The sequence below is a fragment of the Schistocerca cancellata genome, chromosome 12 (genome assembly GCF_023864275.1).
Source record: "Schistocerca cancellata isolate TAMUIC-IGC-003103 chromosome 12, iqSchCanc2.1, whole genome shotgun sequence".
NCBI lineage: Eukaryota > Metazoa > Arthropoda > Insecta > Orthoptera > Acrididae > Schistocerca > Schistocerca cancellata.
In genome coordinates, this window is record NC_064637.1 from 47,316,426 (window position 1) to 47,338,212 (window position 21,787).

At 42.0% G+C, this 21,787-nt stretch overlaps 1 protein-coding gene across 1 annotated transcript in view; it reads right to left on the bottom strand.

Moving 5' to 3' along the window:
- The window catches only part of LOC126109440 (uncharacterized), an 841,290-nt gene that overhangs the window by 69,866 nt on the left and 749,637 nt on the right, over window positions 1-21,787 (bottom strand). Inside the window, exons 27-29 of the mRNA XM_049914471.1 lie at window positions 7,346-7,636; window positions 1,813-2,110; window positions 1,350-1,561 (exon numbers count right to left, since the gene is read on the bottom strand). Coding sequence (XP_049770428.1) covers window positions 1,350-1,561; window positions 1,813-2,110; window positions 7,346-7,636 — 801 coding nt within the window. The remainder of the gene's footprint in view (window positions 1-1,349; window positions 1,562-1,812; window positions 2,111-7,345; window positions 7,637-21,787) is intronic.

Here is a 21,787-nt window from a genome sequence, read left to right on the forward strand (position 1 = left end):
TCGGGCTTCCACATAGCGAGTGTAAGTCCAGACACTGTTGTGGCTTGAACGACACTGTAGGTTTGGTAACTGAGTAGTCAGCGAAGTGGAATTCGTACAGTATGCTCGGCACACAAAATAGATGCATAATGAAATCGTGAGTAATTTTTGGTGATGTGTGCATCCATTAAGTGCAACAAAAATAACTTCTGAGCAATTTTGCATGCAGGAAAGATGCTGAATTCTTAATTATTGTTTGAAGAAACTGAAAAGCTCCTGTCTTTGCTAATGATTTTATCCACAGAAAAAGGCAGGATTATGACCAACGAAGTGAAAGTGTACGACTCCGACATGATAAGAACATTATTAATTGGTAGCTTCAAAACTAAATTAAAAATGATACTGAAACTTAACTTTGGATCTGTTCTAAAGTTAAATTTTTTTGTTTGCTAATAGCATACAATCGGACCGAAAGTTTAAGCATGTTCATATTGTTTAGGGCATGTGGTTCCAGTTGAAACAAACGTGACCTGCACATGTCGGGCCCGCTACTAGCAATCCGCCTAAATGTTGATGAAATACAACAGTGTGAAAATTGGTAGACAGCACTTACTCTGAGATGCAAATCTTTGTTAACCATCAGTTCATTTCCAGATGTTCTAAGGTAACTAGATAGATAAAAAAATCTACTCACCATGCGGCTGCAGAACACACACGTAAAAGATTATAATTAGGCAAGCTTTTGGAGCCAGTGGTTCCTTCTTCAGGCAGAAAGGTTGACGGGGAAGGAAGAGGGGTGAGCAAAAAGGGCTGGACAGGTCTATGAAAAGGACAAGAGTTTGAGAAGTGACCCAGAACCTTGGGTCAGGGGCACTTACTGGATGGTAAGTCTCCACTCACCGTCCAGTAAGTCTCCCCTGACCCACGGTTCTGGGTGACTTCCTTGAAATCTACCCCTTTTCCTAAACCTCTTCAATCCTTTTCCTTCACCCCTCTTCCTTCCCCTTCAACCTATCTGCCTGAAGAAGGAGCTGCTGGTTCCAAAAGCTTGCCTAACTATGATCTTTTGTGTGTGTTCCACCGCCACTTGGTAAGCAGATTTTTTTATCTATCCAATTACCTCATTTTGTCAAAAACCGATTGTTTTCATTGTTATATTTCCAGATACTCTGTATGTCAATTCAAGCAATTTATGAGAACACCTTATAAAATTTATAGGATTTGTGTTACTCAGGTCCTACATCGACACAATCTCGTGACACATCAGTTCACATACTTCATTCATTCATTCATTCATTCATTCATTCATTCTGACACATTCATTCTGAAAGAGTAACGTCTACAGACAGAGTCATAGTGTTGACACTTGCCGGCAGGGGAATTCTACAAGCAGCAGCCCGGGAGGACGATCCGCGGCTCTTCGGCATTCCAGAACTAATGCACTGTTCCAGCAGGGCCTGCTCCGAGGGCGTCGGCTCCGTCGAACCGAGGGAGTCGACACTCAGTGAACTCAGGGATCCCCCGCGACTGAGTACAGTCTGCACTTCTTCTGATGCTGATGCGCAGCTCACACCGAGCTCCTCTGGAAAAATAAGCATATTGTAAAAACGTTGTCACCTACATAATATTGTTCTGACACACTGCCATTTGCAACACTCTGGCTCCAAGAGTGTACATTAGATACTCTGTTAGTTACAAACCATTAAGCACGTGGCTGGTTGAATGTCATTCAAAATTTTCATACTACAATGGCCAGTTATTTGGAATTTACCCTGTATCTTCCTCGGTGAACTCCATGCAGAAGACATGATTTTATTTTGTCCTCGGCCTTACCTGAAGCCTGGCAGCTGTTATCTTCCACTGTGGTGGCGTCCAAAGAACTGGGAGAAGTGCCCCTAGCTGGGGGCACAGCACCCTCCGGGAACGTGGGCACCGGTAGGCTGCTACTGCTGCAGCCATTCTCAAACACGGGATGTCCTTGTGAAGGTCTGGAAATGACAACATTGTTATCCACATTAATGCACACAGGGTCACTTTTAATAGGCAAGAGAGACATCATCAACTTGGAAAACAAACAGAAAACTATGTATGAAAACGGGGTCTCATTTCGCTTCGGTTCCAAGTTGCCACTCTATAATATGAGTTGCCGTTAATCTTAACTTTGGAAGCCACCAACTTATGGAACTGTTTCAAAGAGAGCTGTATTGTTTGGAGATGAAGCTCTAAGCAGAGTGTATGTGTGTATGTCCACAATCTCCTCCCAAGCTCCTTACTCGATTTCAGGCAAATTTGGCATAAAAACAGCAGGTCTCACAAGTAATAGCGCAGTGGAGTTTATAACCTCCTGGCTCCAACAGGAGTGGAGATACGGGCAAAAGTGTGTTTTTTCATCCGTGGCATACAGGCTGCTCTGGACGAAAGGCATGCTATGTAAAAACAGTATTGGTCTACCAAAGCAACTTGCTTTGCAGTGCAGTCTACATGTCAGGGGCAAGAAATGGTTCTCCAGACACCCACATGTAGGCTGACCTAATTGACAGGTTATATTGTGGTAGTAGTATTGGCCTACTTTAATGAACTGTATTGCAGGGGCTACACATGCTGATGAGCGCAGCTGCAGACAGGTTGAGATGGATAGGAATGGGGATGGACACAGTGAGGTGAAGGAGAGAGGGGGAAGAGGAAATGTACAGAGAGGGAAGGAGGGTGAGATGCATGAGGCATATGGAGAGTGTAGAGGGCTGATGGAAAAGAAAGAGGAGGAAGTGGGAATGGAGATGGAAAGAGAGATGGGGAGGAAGATACAGTCAAAGGGTGGAAGGTGGAAAGTATAGTCAGAGGGAGGGGAGTGGATGATATAGTCAAAGAAAGGGATGGAGAAAATGGACAAAGAGAAGGGGAGGAGTAGATGAAGAGACAGAAAGAGTGGGGAGGTGGAGATAGATAGAGGTGGGAGGATGAGGGCAGACTTAGTGAGGATGAGGTGGAATAGGATTTTTTTTTTTTTTTCTTGGGGGGGGGGGGGGGGGGGGGGGGGCAGATGTGTTCAATACAGGTGTTTAACACACATGGTCAAACCCATAGGGAAAAGGCTAGTAGTTAACATTGATGAAAAAATAATTTTATATCATTAATTAATTGTCTACAAATAACTAAATTTGCAGGGCAGAGGACAGTTTTATTTCAATGTTTGCCTTTCAACTTACAAAATTATTGCTTGAAGGTTTCTCAAACATACAGCCAGGTTGATTGGTTGTTGTGGAACACACTTTTGGTGGCATGTCATGCCATCATCATCAGATTATTCTTGCTAACTGATGTCGTGACTTAGAGGATAAGATATATATACAGCTGCCACCTCGGACCACTCTTGTCACGTGCACGGGCCATGCGACACGTTAGTCACAGTAGGGGGTTGGGGGGGGGGGGGGGGGGTTCCCTCACAAGAGTCGAGTGAAGGACCTCAACCCTCTACTCTGCCTTTTTTGCTGGTCAGTAATCTGCCTGTGCTTTGTGCAACTTCAAAGTTGCATTCATTCCTTAGATTAGCTGGAATCCAATGTCCCGCATCAATGAGGTTCGTACATAGCTGAATTTCAATGGCCACAGTTCTAAAAAAATAAGGGATTTTTTCCAAACTTTTGTTTCTTCATATTCCATTTTATGGTCAGTCTCTATGCAATGTTCCTCAATTGCCGATTTTGTTGGATGCCAGAGATCAGTATGTCTTTTACGTTCAGTACAGTTTTCTTCAACTGTGCAAATGGATTGTCTGACACGTGCATTTCTGCTCTAGCACAGTATGTAATACACACAAGGTTTTAAGAGTCCCAGGTCATCATTTACTGCCCGTAGAAGGTATTTAGCCTCAGTCAATGGGAGGTACACATCTCTGATATTTTGTCAGCAAAAAATTCTAATGATTTTTCTGAATACGTTGCTCGCATATGCGATGTAGTCTGCCAGTGTGGGTTTATCCTCATCTGTTGTCGGCTGTCGCGTGGCCTTCCGATTAAAGGAGCGTTGACTTGGCAGTGAATATAGCCACGAAGATGGCACATTATGCCGTCACAATTTGTTCCACAATGAACAAACAATCCACCTGACCTGCATGCCTGAGACACCTCAGGAGGAGCATATTTTCCGGGAAAACCTTTGAACGTCAGTTATTATTGAACATTGACTGAACCCAGCTCACTGCAATATGCTTCCCTGTGTAGAACTTCAGACTGAGCAACATCCGCAGCCAATTTATAAAATCCTATCGTTTACGCGATAAGTCACACAAATCTGAATGCTGTAAATTCAACTAAATACTTAGGGATTACAATTACAAATAATCTAAATTGGAATGATCACATAGATAATATTGTAGGTAGATCAAACCAAAGACAGTGATTCATTGGCAGAACACTTAGAAGGTGCAACAGGTCTGCTAAAGAGACTGCTTACACCACGCTCGTCTGCCCTATTCTGGAGTACCTCTGTGCGGTGTGGGATCCGCATCAGGTCGGACTGACGGATGATGTCGAAAAAGTGCAAAGAAGAGCAGCTCGTTTTGTAGTATCGCGAAATAGGGGAGATAGTGTCACAGACATGATACGTAATTTGTAGTGGTAATCATTAAAACAAAGGCATTTTTCGTTGCGACGGGATCTTCTCACGAAATTTCAATCACCAGTTTTCTCCTTCGATTGCGAAAACATTCCGTTGGCACCCACCTACATAGGGAGAAATGATCATCACGATAAAATAAGAGAAATCGGGACTCGCACAGAAAATTTTAAGTGCCCGTTTTTCCCGCCGTTCGAGAGTGGAACGGTAGAGAGACAGCTTGAAGGTGGTTCATTAAACCCTCTGTCAGGCACTTTATTGCGAATAGCAGAATAATCACATAGATATGGATGTCGATGTGTAACCCTTAACATTTTGGGCTATAGCCACAAGCAGCCTTCTTCACGGTGACTTGTGTGTCGCATATTCACAATTATAAACACAATACTGTGCCATACTACCCATCCCCCTCGGCTGCTAAAGGACGAGGACACAATGGCGATAACGTGGAGCTCGTATGCTTTACGGTCAAAACTGCTTCTTACTGTTTGTTAATCACAAATCAGACAGAAACTGCTCCTGTGATGCACTACTGCTTATGCAATTTCCCACAGTTCAGAGGATCTGCCAGGGCATACTGTTCATTCTCTTGGGCTATTTACCCCCGTGCACTGTGGGTCGCCTCTACTGCAACAGGTTCAGTCAGATAATATCCACATACTTTGCATAACGGGAGAATCGGTAAGGTCTGTCATGAGCGAATATGCCTACTGGGATGACATAGCAGCAGCTGATGTAATATTAATAAGATGATAAGTAGTTGTTGTGATGGTGTTCATTTTGGAGACTGGTTTGACAACAGTGTATACTGTGCAAGCCTCTTCATCTTTGAATAACTTTTGCAACCTGCACCCTTCTGAATCTGTTTGCTATATTCATCTACCAGTCTCCCTCTATGATTTTTACTCTTGACACTTCCCTCCATTACCAAATTGGCAATTCCTTGATCGTCTCAGAATGTGTTCTATCAACTGATCTCTTGATGTAGTCAAGTTGTAAAGTGAATTTCTTTTCTCCCTAATTCAATTTAGTACCTCTTCGTTAGTTGTCAAACATACACATCTTATCTTTAGCATTCTTCTGCAACAACACATTTCTAAAGCTTTACTCTCTTATAGTGTGAACTGTTTATCGAGTGAACTGTTTATCGATCACATTTCGCTTCTGTACAAAGCTCCTACTCTACACAAGTATCTACAGACAGGCCTTCCAAGACACCAATTTCAGTTTGGCTCCTCTTTCCATGAAATCTCAAGCCCATCATAATCTGAAGTGTCCCCTTTTCTTACATCCACCTGAAGTGCCCACATCACTCCAATCTTCTATTTTGTCTTGTAGAAGATTCTCTTTCGCTAGGTCTCTCAGTACTTGATTCTCCACTCGTATAATTGTGTCACTGATTCTAGTATACAAGAACTTCCTTTCACAAACCCATATTCTACTTACTTGCCTTTACTTCAATATCATTTGCAGCAAGCTGAAATAGGTGCACAGTAGGTCTTGTATATGACTCTTTTGCAATTTTGGGGCACTTCCTTGTTGAAAATCAGTCTTCTTGTGGTCTTGAAAAATTCTGTCACTTTTTATACCCTTTAACTTATCTCTTCCCTGTTTCCCCCACAGGATTATCAAGGAATATTCAGAGAATATTACACAGAAAATGAGGACTGTTGAGGGTGGGGAGGAGAAGGGTGTATGGTGAGGGAGGGATACCATACTTTAATTTGTAACATGAACAACAGCAAATAAACTAGATCACGGAATTCCTTCAGTGTCAGGTAAAGAATAAAAAGGAGAATACGCTACAGAATACTATGAATATATAAAATGCACAACAAAACTGGAATTCCCAAACCACCATGCACTTTTGACCAGTGTCCAGGTGATACAAACACACTTTTCTTAAATTCATATCTACAAGTGCTAAAAATAGTGGTTCTACAGGGTGGCAACATTGTTGCACCAAAAGGTTTACCTGAAATTTCTTTTTTTTTGTCTTTTTTCTTTTTTTTTCCACGCTGGTGCTCCAGCTTTCCTGACCTCATTTTTGTCATATTTGAAGTTTTACTATACTAGTTTTCAGTGAGACAATTTTTTTAGCTGTCCCATTTAGTTGGGATTTACAGTTTTATAACAATTCACTAAATTATAAGCTCTTGGTGCCCCCATAAATTCCTTCATTACTGTAGTCTGATCCCATTTCATGCCTCATTGCATCATTGCAATAATCTTAAGTATGAGAAATTCTCACACCAAATGACTTCAAACTGTTGTCAGTGGAAAGTAATATCAATAACTTTGATATTAACTATATATCATTTTTTAAATTGCAGGTCTTCACACAAAGGTCACTGCTAACTCCAACCATGCTACTGTGAGCAATTCATCAAGGTAGAACCATATTCACAGCTACCTGACAAATTGTAATGCACACGAATTACACTCCACAACACAATAATGACTATTCTCGAGGTCAGTGTGCCCTAGAGTTAGTCACAATCGAGCAACAACCATTACAATTCAATGTCTTCTTTCACCTTTCCTTACATGACTTCACAAACTGCTGTTACTGAAGCAGATGCTTGAGGGTGTAACAAAATACTCAGTAGATTTCTTTCCAACAATGAAATGTTATCTTCCATTTAAAATAGCTCAAGTGTCCCACCGAGTCTTTCAGAATTCTCTGAGATTTCTGTGACTTACTGGCCCATGTAGGTCCCCAAGAACACCCAATTTTTCAGGTTTCTCCGACAAGCCGCCATCCCGTTACAGGACAGAGACTGCTTACTGACCTCTTCAACAGTACCGCAGGTTCTCCCGAGCCCGTGGTGAGGTCGCTGAGAGAAGAGCGCACCGAGAAGTTGTGCGGGCTGTCCTCGGTGGCAAACGTCTCGAGCTCGTCCTGGGCAGCCTGCCCCGGCGGTGGCACTCGCAGCCTCGAGGACAACGAGGACGCACGCCTCGGCACCACCCGGGCAGCTGAGGCGGTGTCTGCAGCAGCCACGGGCCGGTGCAGCACCGTAGAGGTGCTGGGAGTCTTAGCCTGCAATACCAACGCACAAACTGTGCATACTGTGGGTCTGACACAAATACAGAATTACAGGGTTTAGTTACACAGCTTGTCTAAAGCAATTTTTTTAATATAATTTCCTAAGTTAGGTTTCTGTCAGAGACACAAATAGTATTTTTGTTAGCAACTAATTTCTAACATTTAATTCATTCTCAAACCATTACGTACATTAGAAGGTACAATATTAACAAAATATGAAATAAATTTTATGTACCTAGATCACAGTAGTACAACAAATCTTTTATAGCATTACCTGCATTTGTAATGCTTCACAATACATAATACATCTGTTTTTACAACAGCTCTATATAACAAATGTTGAAACTTCCTGGCAGATTAAAACGATGTGCCGGACCGAGACTCGAACTCAGGACCTTGTCTTTTGCGGGCAAGTGCTCTACCATCTGAGCTACCCAAACACGACTTATGCCCTGTCCTCACACCTTTACTTCTGCCAGTACCTCGTCTCCTACCTTCCAAACTTTACAGAAGCTCTCCTGCAAACCTTGCAGAACTAGCACTCCTGGAAGAAAGGATATTGCGGAGACTTGGCTTAGCCACAGCCTAGGGGATGTTTCCAGAATGAGATTTTCACTCTGCAGCAGGTCCCGAGTTCGAGTCTCGGTCCGACACACTGTTTTAATCTGCCAGGAAGTTTCATATCAGCGCACACTCCGCTGCAGAGTGAAAATGTCATTCTGGAACCATCCCCTCTGCTGTGGCTAAGCCATGTCTCCGCAATATCCTTTCTTTCAGAAGTGCTAGTTCTGCAAGGTTCGCAGGAGAGCTTCTGTAAAGTTTGGAAGGTAGGAGACAAGGTACTGGCAAAAGTAAAGCTGTGAGGACGGGGCATGAGTTGTGCTTGGGTATCTCAGATGGTAGAGAACTTGCCCGCGAACGGCAAAGGTTCCAAGTTTGAGTCTCGGTCCAGCACACCGTTTTAATCTACCAGGAAGTTTCACAGCAGTGCACACTCCGCTGCAGAGTGGAAATCTCATTCTGACAACAAATGTTACTTGACTGTATTACGGTTCTCTTGATACACTGAAAATATGATAGCCATCTTTCATTGCTTATATATCAAAATTTGACATGGGCTTTTAGTTGTTTATTATGTGTTCAAATGTTCTTTCTCTCAGAGCTCATAATGTTACAGCTAAATATGCAGATGCTGTACAGACAGAAGGTCTCAGACATTATTGAACTATTTTATAAATTACCAATATGTCACAAACTAACTGTATAGCTGAATCATGAATCACTTTTAAAAAGAGAAAAAAATTATTGTATTAAAATTTGTACTGTTCATTCATAAATTTGTCCGACTCCTTTATTTTCCGTTATATATTTTCCAGTCTTCAAGTATGTCTAACTTCATTCCTTTAGGTGCCATTTGAAAATTTTCATAGTGATCTCACTATGAAGAATAGGAAATACACAAATGGAAGATAAAGGAGCCAGAAAAATTGATTAATGAACAGTCAGAATTTAAATAAAGTAATTTCTTCTATTTCAATACACGATTCATGGTTCAGTAAAGCAGTTAGTTTATGACATATCAGTAATTTATAAAACAGTGCAATAATGCCTGAGATCTCAATCAATACAGTATCTATGTATTTAATTGGAACATTATGAGTGCTGAGAGGCAGAGAATATGAACGCATAACAAACAATTGAAGGTGCCTGTCAACTTTTTATATAAAAACAACTAAAGATGCCTATCCAATTTTGACTGTGTCTAGACAATTGTGATACAGACGGATAACATTTGTTAGACTGATATGATGTAAAAAAAATATATATTATTTACTGTGAAACATTAGAAATGTAAGTATGTCATAAAACATTTATTGCGCTACTGCACTTTGTGCACACAAAATATTTGAAAATTTTGTGTTTTACGTTTCTTAATAACACTGTACCTTATAATGTAGGTGGTTTGAGAATGAACAAAAATGTTCGAAAATAGCCACTAATAACAATATTACTTGCAAGTCTGATGGAAACCTAAATTAATGTACAGGGTTACTATAAATGAGGGACCCATTCTCAAAAATTTGCAGGTATTCAAGTACAAATCCAAAATGAACAAGCTTTATACCAATTAAAAGAGGAAGTTTCAAAGTTTTTGGCAGGCAGCAGCGGGGGGCGGTGACGGTTTCAGAAGCGGCAGGTAGAGTTCGCACGGCAATAGGGCCATCATTCTGTATCACGGCCAGTTGTGAGTGAGATGGTGACTGTGGAGCTGTTTTCTGAGTTCCCAAGTTTGCAAAAAGTGAGTTTCAAATTGCAATGCAGTGGGCATTTCATACCAAATTCGGTATTTCACCTCCAACTCACAAAAGCATTAGCCGTCGGTTTAAGCAATTTAAACTAACAGAGTGTGTGCAAAGGAAAAAGCACAGGCCGGCCGTGTGTCTCAGAGGACGATGTCCGACGGATTTGAGAAAGTTTTGTGCACAGTCCCAGTAAATCTACCAGTACAGCCAGTCGAGAACTCGGAATACGCCAACCGACTGTATCGAAAGTTCTGAGATGGTATTTGCTGTACAAGTCCTACCGATTACAACTTGTGCAAGCTCTCAACCCCAATGACAAAGAGAAGCGTCTCATGTTTGTGGTCACGTGCTAGCAAAGACGGAGGGTGACACACTTCTACAGCACGTAATATTTTGTGACGAAGTAATATTTTAGTGGAAAAGCTAACAGCCACAATGTTCGCATATGGGGTTTGTAAAATCCACATTCACCATTGCAACACGAAAGAGACTCACCAAAGATCGATGTGTTCTGTGCCGTATCCCATACAAAGGTTTATGAGCCATCTTCTTCTTCTTCTTCTTCTTCTTCTTTTTGAGGAAAGTACTGTAATGGGAATCATGTACCTGGACATGATGGAACAATGGCCGTTCCCTCAAGTTACGGAAGATTTCCAGGACTTCATTTTCCAACAGGATGGAGCTCTGCCCCATTGGCACCGTGATGTACGAGGCTTTTTGAATGACTCCCTTCCTGAGCGCTGGATCGGTCGCAGGGGACTTGAGGGCCCACTCTGCACTTCTGGCCACTCTGCGACTATTTGTTACGGGGTTATGTGAAGGAAGCTGCTTACGTCCTACCACTACGATCTGCGGAACTGGATCACTGCTGCTGTGGACTCAGTAACAGCAGATACGCTTTCGCGTGTGTGGGACAAGTTTGACTACCGCGTCGACGTTTGCCGTGGAGCCGACGGTGGCCACGTTGAAAATTTATCACATTTCTGATTATTTAATTATTGTTAAAAACTAATTAATTACAAATTATTAAATTTATTAAATTGGTATCATACATTATGAAAAAAAAAAAAAAAACTTTGAAACTTCCTCTTTTCATTGGTATAAAGCATGTTCATTTTGGATTTGTACTTGAATAAATACGAAGTTTTGAAAATGGGTCCATCATTTAGACTAACCCTATATAACAAATAAGTTGAGTAGCTGATCCTGATATCAACACAATGTTAGAAATACGTAAAATATTTTTCGTTAGATATGCGGAAGTGTTCCAGAAGCTCTTTCTTTCAAAGCATTTAGGTCATTGAGGATCCACTTGTTTTCACGATACGGTAAATTTATATCGAGCCACATGCCCTTACTGTTTCCGTAGCCTTCAGTTAACACAACGGAGGCATGTGCGCCATTAGTCTGTTTAAAATGCATTCTGTGTATCATTGTATTTTAACTGTGTATGTATCGTATTTCCTCAAACGGAGATGTGAGGCCAGCCCAGCATGTGCCCAAAGAAACCTAGAACACTGTCTAAAACTCCAGACCCACGTTGGCTGGTGTGCAATGCCAACAGCCATTAATCCACCACACAGACGTGATCCGGGTCTGGCTCACCTCCCTGTCATGCCGGCTAGCAACCTGTGTGCTGCTACGTGAGTCGCTTACAAGAAACTAGGCAAAGCTTTCTCTAAAAATGCACTTCAAGTTCAGAATCAAAATTTGAAGCAAAGATAATCTATTTTACTGTATAGCTAAAGTGGTCACTCCATTCCTCAGTCCCAGTTGCAAGTTGCCTTTCAAATGGTTTTCCAAAGCCAATAAAAATTTTATTTTCAATATTTCATATAGCTGACGAGTTTAAACAATTAAAATGCTGACATAATCTACTTGTTAAGAGGTACAATCTCACGTTGAAGGCTCAACACAAGTATTAAATATAGAAAATGTGTAGATGTCTTGAAGTAGTATAATTTAAAGTGCGCAAAATACCCAGACTATATTCATTCACTTCAATCCAGATAATGATAGCTGTATGAAACCCAGAAGTATCTGTGTAAGACTGAAACAAATGCATCCCGCAGGTGTGAGTATTTAAATTCTAATGGCAAATTGCTGAAGCATGCGCAACAACACGCAAGAGTTTGAAGCGCTCATGAAAAGTGGTGAAGCTCACATAATACTAGGTATAAAAAGTTAGTTGAAAGCCGAAATCGATAGCACTGACATTTTTGGAGAAAATTTAAGCGTATATCAAAAGGATAGGCAAATAGGCAATGGAGATGGTGTATCTGTCACAGTACACAAACTCAAATCCACAGAGATAAAAATTGAAGGTGCATGTGAAATTGTTTGGGCAGTATCAGGGGTGGGCATAAAATGATAACTGGATCCTTCTACACTCCTGGAAATTGAAATAAGAACACCGTGAATTCATTGTCCCAGGAAGTGGAAACTTTATTGACACATTCCTGGGGTCAGATACATCACATGATCACACTGACAGAACCACAGGCAAGTAGACACAGGCAACAGAGCATGCACAATGTCGGCACTAGTACAGTGTATATCCACCTTCCGCAGCAATGCAGGCTGCTATTCTCCCATGGAGACGATCGTAGAGATGCTGGATGTAGTCCTGTGGAACGGCTTGCCATGCCATTTCCACCTGGCGCCTCAGTTGGACCAGCGTTCGTGCTGGATGTGCAGACCGCGTGAGACGACGCTTCATCCAGTCCCAAACATGCTCAATGGGGGACAGATCCGGAGATCTTGCTGGCCAGGGTAGTTGACTTACACCTTCTAGAGCACGTTGGGTGGCACGGGATACATGCGGACGTGCATTGTCCTGTTGGAACAGCAAGTTCCCTTGCCGGTCTAGGAATGGTAGAACGATGGGTTTGATGACGGTTTGGATGTACCGTGCACTATTCAGTGTCCCCTCGACGATCACCAGTGGTGTACGGCCAGTGTAGGAGATCGCTCCCCACACCATGATGCCGGTGTTGGCCCTGTGTGCCTCGGTCGTATGCAGTCCTGATTGTGGCGCTCACCTGCACGGCACCAAACACGCATACGACCATCATTGGCACCAAGGCAGAAGCGACTCTCATCGCTGAAGACGACACGTCTCCATTCGTCCCTCCATTCACGCCTGTCGCGACACCACTGGAGGCGGGCTGCACGATGTTGGGGCGTGAGCGGAAGACGGCCTAACGGTGTGCGGGACCGTAGCCCAGCTTCATGGAGACGGTTGCGAATGGTCCTCGCCGGTACCCCAGGAGCAACAGTGTCCCTAATTTGCTGGGAAGTGGCGGTGCGGTCCCCTACGGCACTGCATAGGATCCTACGGTCTTGGCGTGCATCCGTGCGTCGCTGCGGTCCGGTCCCAGGTCGATGGGCACGTGCACCTTCCGCCGACCACTGGCGACAACATCGATGTACTGTGGAGACCTCACGCCCCACGTGTTGAGCAATTCGGCGGTACATCCACCCGGCCTCCCGCATGCCCACTATACGCCCTCGCTCAAAGTCCGTCAACTGCACATACGGTTCCCGTCCACGCTGTCGCGGCATGCTACCAGTGTTAAAGACTGCGATGGAGCTCCGTATGCCACGGCAAACTGGCTGACACTGACGGCGGCGGTGCACAAATGCTGCGCAGCTAGCGCCATTCGACGGCCAACACCGCGGTTCCTGGTGTGTCCGCTGTGCCGTGCGTGTGATCATTGCTGGTACAGCCCTCTCGCAGTGTCCGGAGCAAGTATGGTGGGTCTGACACACCGGTGTCAATGTGTTCTTTTTTCCATTTCCAGGAGTGTATTACCCACCAGATCTCCTGATGTAACTGAAAACTTCACGTATACGTAAGTTCCCCCACCATACCATAATCATCGGTGGAGACTTTAATCATCCAACAAGTAATCAGTAAAATTACAGTTTTGTTAGTTGTAGGGGTAATCAGACATCCCGGGAAACTTTACTAAATGCCTTCTCTCAAAACTACCTAGAACAGATTGTTACGAACCCCACTCATGATGGAAATACAGAGGGGTCCAAAAAAATCCACTGTTTAAAAGTCCATACCTGGCAAACTAATTGATGGAGTCGTCTCATCTTTGGTAGTGTAATAGTTTGTAGTTCCGGCAATCGCCACACAAGCGTTGTATTACGTTATTTTGTTTTGTCAGATGCCAGTCGCCAGATAGTCAATGTTTTGTTCTTAGTTGCACCTAGTTACTCGAGTGAACATGACTGGCGCAAGACTTACATTCGATGAAAGGAAGTCAGTTTTGAAGTGGTATTTTAAGTACGAAAACATTAATGAGGTCCAACAGGCAATGGCGAAATGAGTATCAAACAGAGCCACCGACACGTTTAACGATTCGTCGCATTCGAGTCAAATTTGAAGCCGAAGGCTGTGTTAAAGATGTACACAAACAACGATTTAGACAACCCGTAACAGTAACAAGTCCAGCTAACTCCCGTTGTGTGTTACAATTCACTCGCTCACCACAGAAATGTGTCCGTGAAACTGGAGTGAGTCACTCAAGTATTCGACGAATTTTGAAGACAGGAAAGTGGAAGTGCTAAATCCCACGATTGCTACACGCAATGGACGAGGACGACCCAGATTGTAGAATGGAGTACTGCGAGTGGTTTACTAACATGGTGCTCAACGATGAAGAGTTTGCAGAGATGATTGTGTGGTCTGATGAGGCACAGTTCAAACTCAATGGTACAGTAAATCGCCATAATTGCAGCTACTGAGCCACTGAAAATCCGAACGTCCATGTAGACAAAGCTGTAAATTTGCCAGGAGTAAATGTGTGGTGTGGGCTGTCTTACCGGGGCTTGATTGGGCCATTCTTCTTTGACAGTACAGTTACCGGTGAGGTATACCTTCAAAAGTTTCAGACATCCATTTTACCTGCCATCCAAGACTTGTATGGAGACAGAATAATTTACTTTCAACAAGATGGTGCCCCAGCCCACGACCAAAAATCACGTTAGGGCGTATCTCGACAAAAATCTCCCAGTAAGATGGATAGGCCGTAGAGGTGCTCTAGAGTATCCACCACGTTCCCCAGACCCAACTCCTCTGGACTTTTACCTGAGGGGAACACTAAAGGACATTGTTTATCGAGAAAAGCCCCACACATTGGATGAACTTCGAGAATCGATCGTACATTTGTGTGCAAATATCTAACTGAACACGCTGCAGTCAGTAGTTCGTGCTGCATTTCGGTGGCATCATTTGTGTGTGGATGTTAATGGTGACCATTTTGAACACCTAGAGTGATATCTTTAAGTTGGACTTTAATATACACTTTCACCAAAAATGAAACAACTCCATCAATTAATTTGCAAGTTATGGACTTTTAAACAGCGGATGCATTTTTTGGACCCTTCGGTATATTGGATCTCATGGCAACAAATAGACCTGACGTCTTCGACGATGTCCACATCAAAACTGGTATGAGTGACCAAGATGCGGTTGTGGCAACAATGCTTACTGAAGTACAAAGCACAACTAAAACAAACAGAATGACATATATGTTCACAATAAACTAGATAAAAAGTCAGTAGTGTCATATCTCAATGAAGAGCTTGAAACTTTCAGCACAGGTCAGGAGCGTGCAGAGGAACTCTGGCTCAAGATTAAAACAATAGTTGTCCATGCACTGGGTAGATATGTACCCAGTATAACAGTTCATAATGTATGGGAACCTCCATAGTATACAGTGACTGTAAAGAAACGTCTAAAGAAACAGAGATTACTGCACAATAAGTGCAAAACAAAGCACAGGGAGACATGCTCAATAAAAAGTGATTGGTTGACAAGAGAGCAACGGGTGATGCCTTGAATGATCACTGTAGAAGAATATTATCAAGTGATCTTCCACACAAGCCAAACAAATTCTGGCCGTATGTAATGGCTCTTAGTGGCACCAAAGTTAGTGTCCAGTTCCTTGTGAATGAGATAGGAACTGAAATTAAGGGTATCAAAGCAAAAGCTGAAGTGCTTAACTCCACTTTCAAATGTTCCTTTACAAAGGAATACCCAGGGAAATTGCCCCAATTTAATCCTCGTACCACTGAAAAGATGAAGTAAATAAGTATTGGTGCCAGTGGTATTGAGAAACAGCTGAAACTGTTAAAACTGAACAAAGCTCCAGCCCCGAAGGAATCCCTGTTAGATGCTATACTGAATTTGTGGCTGAGTTAGTCCCTCTTCTAACTACAATCTATCATAGATTCGTCGAACAAAAAACCGTGCCCAGTTCTTGGAAAAGCACACAGGTATACAAGAAGGGTAGTAGAAGTGATCCACAAAACTACCGTCCAATATCCTTGACATCTTAGAACATCTTCTGAACTCAAACATAATGAGGGATCTTGAACAGAATGACCACCTCAATGCCAACCAGCACAGATTTCGATAAAATCAATCATGTTAATCCCAACTTGAATGTTATATTGAAAGCTTTGGGTCAAAGCCACACCACTGCTCAGCAGTGTGGGATCCGTACCAGATAGGGTTGATAGAAGATATAGAGAAGATCCAACGGAGAGCAGCGCGCTTCGTTACAGGATCATTTAGTAATCGCGAAAGCGTTACGGAGATGATAGATAAACTCCAGTGGAAGACTCTGCAGGAGAGACGCTCAGTAGCTCGGTACGGGCTTTTGTCAAAGTTTCGAGAACATACCTTCACCGAAGAGTCAAGCAGTACATTGCTCCCTCCTACGTATATCTCGCGAAGAGGCCATGAGGATAAAATCAGAGAGATTAGAGCCCACACAGAGGCATACCGACAATCCTTCTTTCCACGAACAATACGAGACTGGAATACAAGGGAGAACCGATAGAGGTACTCAGGGTACCCTCCGCCACACCCCGTCAGGTGGCTTGCGGAGTATGGATGTAGATGTAGAAAGCAACCAGGTAGATGCAGTGTTTCTTCTTGATTTCCGAAAAGCATTTGACACAGTACCACACCTCTGCTTACTGTCGAAAGTACAATCATACGGGGTATCAAGTGCAACCTGTGACTGGATTGAGAACTTTTTGCAGGGAGGACACAGTTGTTATTTTGGATGTAGAGTCATCATCAGATGTAGAACTAACTTCAGGCGAGCCCCAGGGAAGTGTATTAGAAGGCTTGCTGTTGAAGTAGATTAATGACCTTCCAGATAATATTAATAGTAAAATCAGGCTTTTTACAGATGATACAGTTGTCTGTAATGAAGTACTATCTGAGAGAAGCTGCATAAATATTCAGTCAGATCTTGATAAGATTTCAATGTGGTGCAGAGATTGGCAACTTGCTCTAACTGTTCAGAATTGTAAAATTTTGAACTTCACACACACACACACACACACACACACACACACACACACACACACACACACACACACACAAATAAAAAAAATAAAAAAATAAAAAATAAACCATAGTATCCTATGACTATAATATCAATGAATCACTGTTGGAGTCGGCCAACTCATAAAAATACCTGGCTGTAACACGTTGTAGAGATATGAAATGGAATGATCACATAGGTTCAGTCATGGATAAAGCAGGTAGTAGGCTTCAGTTTATTGGTAGAACACTGGGGAGATGCTATCAGTCTATAAAGGACATTGCTCACATATCACATTGCGAGTTCTACAATATCGCTCAGGTGTGTGCGATTCGTACTAGATAGAACTAAGGCGAGTTATTGAACAAATGCAAAGAAGGGCAGCACAAATGGTCATAGGTTTGTTTAATCTGTTGGATAGTGTCACGGAGATACTGAAGGAACTGAACTGGCACTCTTGAAGACAGATGTAAACTATTCAGAGAAAGTCTATTTCTACAGGGTGTTTATAAATGAATATCGTGGTTTTAACACTTTATAATAAATATTATATTAAACTTATAGTTATAAATGATATGTCAAATGAAAGAGCAACTCAAACAGTTTTACCAAGAACCTTATAAATGTTCAATGTGAGCACCATTTGCCACAGAGCACACATCAAGTCTATAGCAGAGTTCTTCCCAAATGTTGATAAGCGTGTCTTCAGTGATTGTAGCAACAGCTGCTTCAATCCAGTTTCTTAATTCAGGGAGGTCTGCTGTTGGCGGAGGCACGTACACACGATCCTTGATGATGCCCCAAAGGAAAAAAATCACATGGCGTTAGGTCGGGTGAACGTGGAGGCCATGCAAAGCAAGTCCTGTCATTGGGCCCCTTGCGGCCTAACCAGCGCTTGGGTACAGTGAAGTTCAACCAATCGTGTACTTCGCTATGCCAGTGCTCACACTGAACATTTATCAGGTTCTTAGTAAAACAGTTTGAGTTGCTCTTTCATTTGACATATCATTTATAACTGTAAGTTTAATATAATAAATATTATAAAGCATTAAAATCCCGATATTCATTTATAAACACCCTTACTACAACCCGCAAGATATCAGTCACATTGGGATTGTGAACATAAGTTTAAAATAATCACGACATGCACAGAGGCATTCAAACAATCATTCTTCCTGTGTTCCGTATGTGAATGGAACAGGAAGAAACCCTAATAACTGGTATAATGGGACATCCCCTTTGCCATGCACCTCAACGGGGTTTTCAGAGTATAAATGCAGATATACATGTAGAAATGATATCACTTAGCGACTTCTAACAAACTTTACACAAAATTTCAAACCTTTTCAAAACTTTCTCATTAACACTCCCTACAAAATAATGAAAGGCAAAACAAGTATCACTTAAGGTACATTTTTGTTGTTTATGCAGTAGAACTTCATAATATTTTAATTTATTACTTCTTTACTACTAATTCCATTCACATCACTTTTGTAGATGGTATCCACATGTATCACTGAATTTACCTGCAAAATTATTTCATTGTATGAGATATAGTCCAGGAAGTATGACATCACAACCACCGAGATGCATGACAAACTAACCCTTCTTAAAACAGAGTGCAAATTACCCAGACCATACTTATCCAGTGATAATGATGTTTTTTATACATGGGAATTCAATTCTTTTAACAATGAAGGGTTTGAGAGTTATTGGCCATCACTAATCAAAACATTAACACACCGAAGTAAACAGATGACAGACCTTGTTTCATTTATTGACTACTGACACAGTATAGCCACGGAAGGTTGCTATCCATTCTGTGATACAATTAGGACAATAATTCTACCTTCCTTTCTCCATCAGCACATTTATTTATGACACAACTTGCGGAAGATAAAAACCAGATGCCAAACACAAAGTTTTGCTGACATGTTTTCATGCTGAATCTCAATTGACTTTGCTAATGCAACTGAATATCAGTTTCCAAGCATCAGATATTTTACATAAATTGTGCCTGGAACAGCTGTTTACATTTCATGAACGAGGGTGAGAGGTAGCCAATACTGTTGTAATGTTTTTAATAAAGAGAGAGCTTATCTCCTTAAGGTGTCAGTGAAATTGTAGGTGAAGAGGGAGATTGTTCTAGAGTCGATGTTTAAAAATCTTATCCAAGGCAATTATTGAGTGCAAAACCATTTTATTACACCCTCCAACATCAAGCACCTTATCAAAAAGTGTAGAGTGATCAGTGAAAGAAAAATATAGGACTGTGGTATTTTGGAACCTTGAAAAGATTACAACACTTCTGAATGAAGGAAGGGGCATCCCTACTTCTGTGCACAAACACTAAATGTTTTATCATAAAAAGACACTGGGAAAAGCAATTCACAAATTAACTACTTGTGCAGAATATAGAGTTGTTGCAAATTATTTCAATTTGGTATTCCAGTAAAAATACACTTGACGGGAGGGGGGGGGGGGTGGAGGGGGTTGTGACGCACCTTGAAGGAGTTATGCAAATTGATCACAGATTGATATTCCTACAGTTATCGAAGGAAAATGTAAAATTGTAAACTTTGGTGGTCGATGGATGACTGTGTGATGCTGCAGCACAATTTCATGGCACAGTTGACAAAGATAATAAAAAGGGACATGTCATTACAGGGTATAAAGTCTTTGCGAATTTCATTCCACATACGCTTTGTCAGCTGGATAGTAATTGTACCTGACAAACAGATGTGTGAACAATATATGCAGATCTCAGGATCTGAGACAGGATGTGTAATTGGGCTGAAAGAAGCCGGTTGCAGTAATTAGTGAATCGCTCAACACTTGAATAGGACTGATACCACTGTTTGATGATGTTGGCAGGAATGGATGAACCGTGGCCGAACATAGTGCGAAGGAACAAGTGGTCGACCTAGAGAGATGACAAAATGTGAGGACCGAGCAATAGTAAGAGAGGCAACAACTGCTGCTTCAGTGATCACAACGACCATTAATACGCAGCCTCACAGAAAGGAAGCTGAGCTTATGGCCCCCCTTGCACCGACTACCATTGATCTCTGTACACCAATGAGTGCATTTGCAGTGGTGTCAGGCACGTTCGGCCCGGAATATAAATGTTACCTGCCGTACAATACAACAACCGGAGTGATGGTCTGCGATGCCACTTCATTTCCCAGTAAGGCCCCTTTGGTCATCCATGGCACCCCTACAGCACAAAGGTATGTCAGTGATATTCTATACCCCAGTTTTGTTGCCCTTCATGGCAAGCCATCCTGGGCTTACACTTCAGCAAGATAACGCTCACCTGCGTACGACAAGAGTTTCTACTGTTTGTCTTCGTGCTTGTCAAACCCTACCTTGGCCAGCAAGGTCTCTATCAATCACTGCTAAGTTGAATAACTGCTTGCACAAGCATCAGAAGTGGATCAAAGCATTATTAACTTGCTCAACTTGTGAAGCCCTTTCTCTTACGAAAACGGACCAAATTTTCTGAAATTGCAATCATTTGTTTGCCTGCACACGTACAACAAATCGACTGATTTCCGTCCCATTCAGGTAATTTCTTTGTGGTGCATTGTTGTTTTTGCCTTAAGGGTGTATCAACACTTCTGCAGCTCCTTCCACCTAATAAAGATAAAAAAGATTTTCCTTAAACAAATCTCTACAAGTGAGAAGTGACGATACAACATGCCCTCAGTTCTTGAGACCACCTGGCTTTAATGTTAGTTACTTTCTTCAGTCTCAGCATTTCTTCTCAGTAACTATTTCTTTCCTCACTCCCTTTTAGTTTTCTATATCTTTCATTTTCTGACCAGTCTATTTTTGCCCACTCCCCACCACTACCACATACAATGCACTTAACTTTCTGTTCTTATTAACTTGTGGACAATGTTTTGTCAGTAATCTCTATTTCGAGTATTATCCTATCTTCCACCTTTAAGCTCTCCAATTTTCAAATCTTGACTGGCGCAGTCCCCAAAAATTAGTCTTTCCTTCTCGTCTCGTCTGGTAATTCTCCCCTAACCTAGGGTTATGGGCAATTCTTCTGAACTCTCTCCATTTCCTAAATCTCATCGGTCCTTTCCCGACATCCCAGTTCTTCCCCCATCAACTCTTCTGCCAAAAGGAGCCACTAGCTTGCAAATTTCGATACTTTATATGTGCTTTCTACTGCTGCCATTTGGTAAGTAGATTTTCTATTCATCCAAAACCATTATATTTTCAAAAATTGATTATTTTCACTGTTAAATTAGTTGTGGAGTGTTTCTCCGTGAGAAACAGCATTGGCAAGTCAATTCCCACACAAATGTACTTTGCAATCCATGTAAAAGCATTACATATGTTTAACATGCATTCTATAGCAACATTGAAACGGACAGTAACAGTAAGGCGTAAGATACTATTTTTGCAATGCACACCAAAGTTGAAATACATGGGAAAGTATGATTCTTGTGGGCAAACGTATGAATTGTACA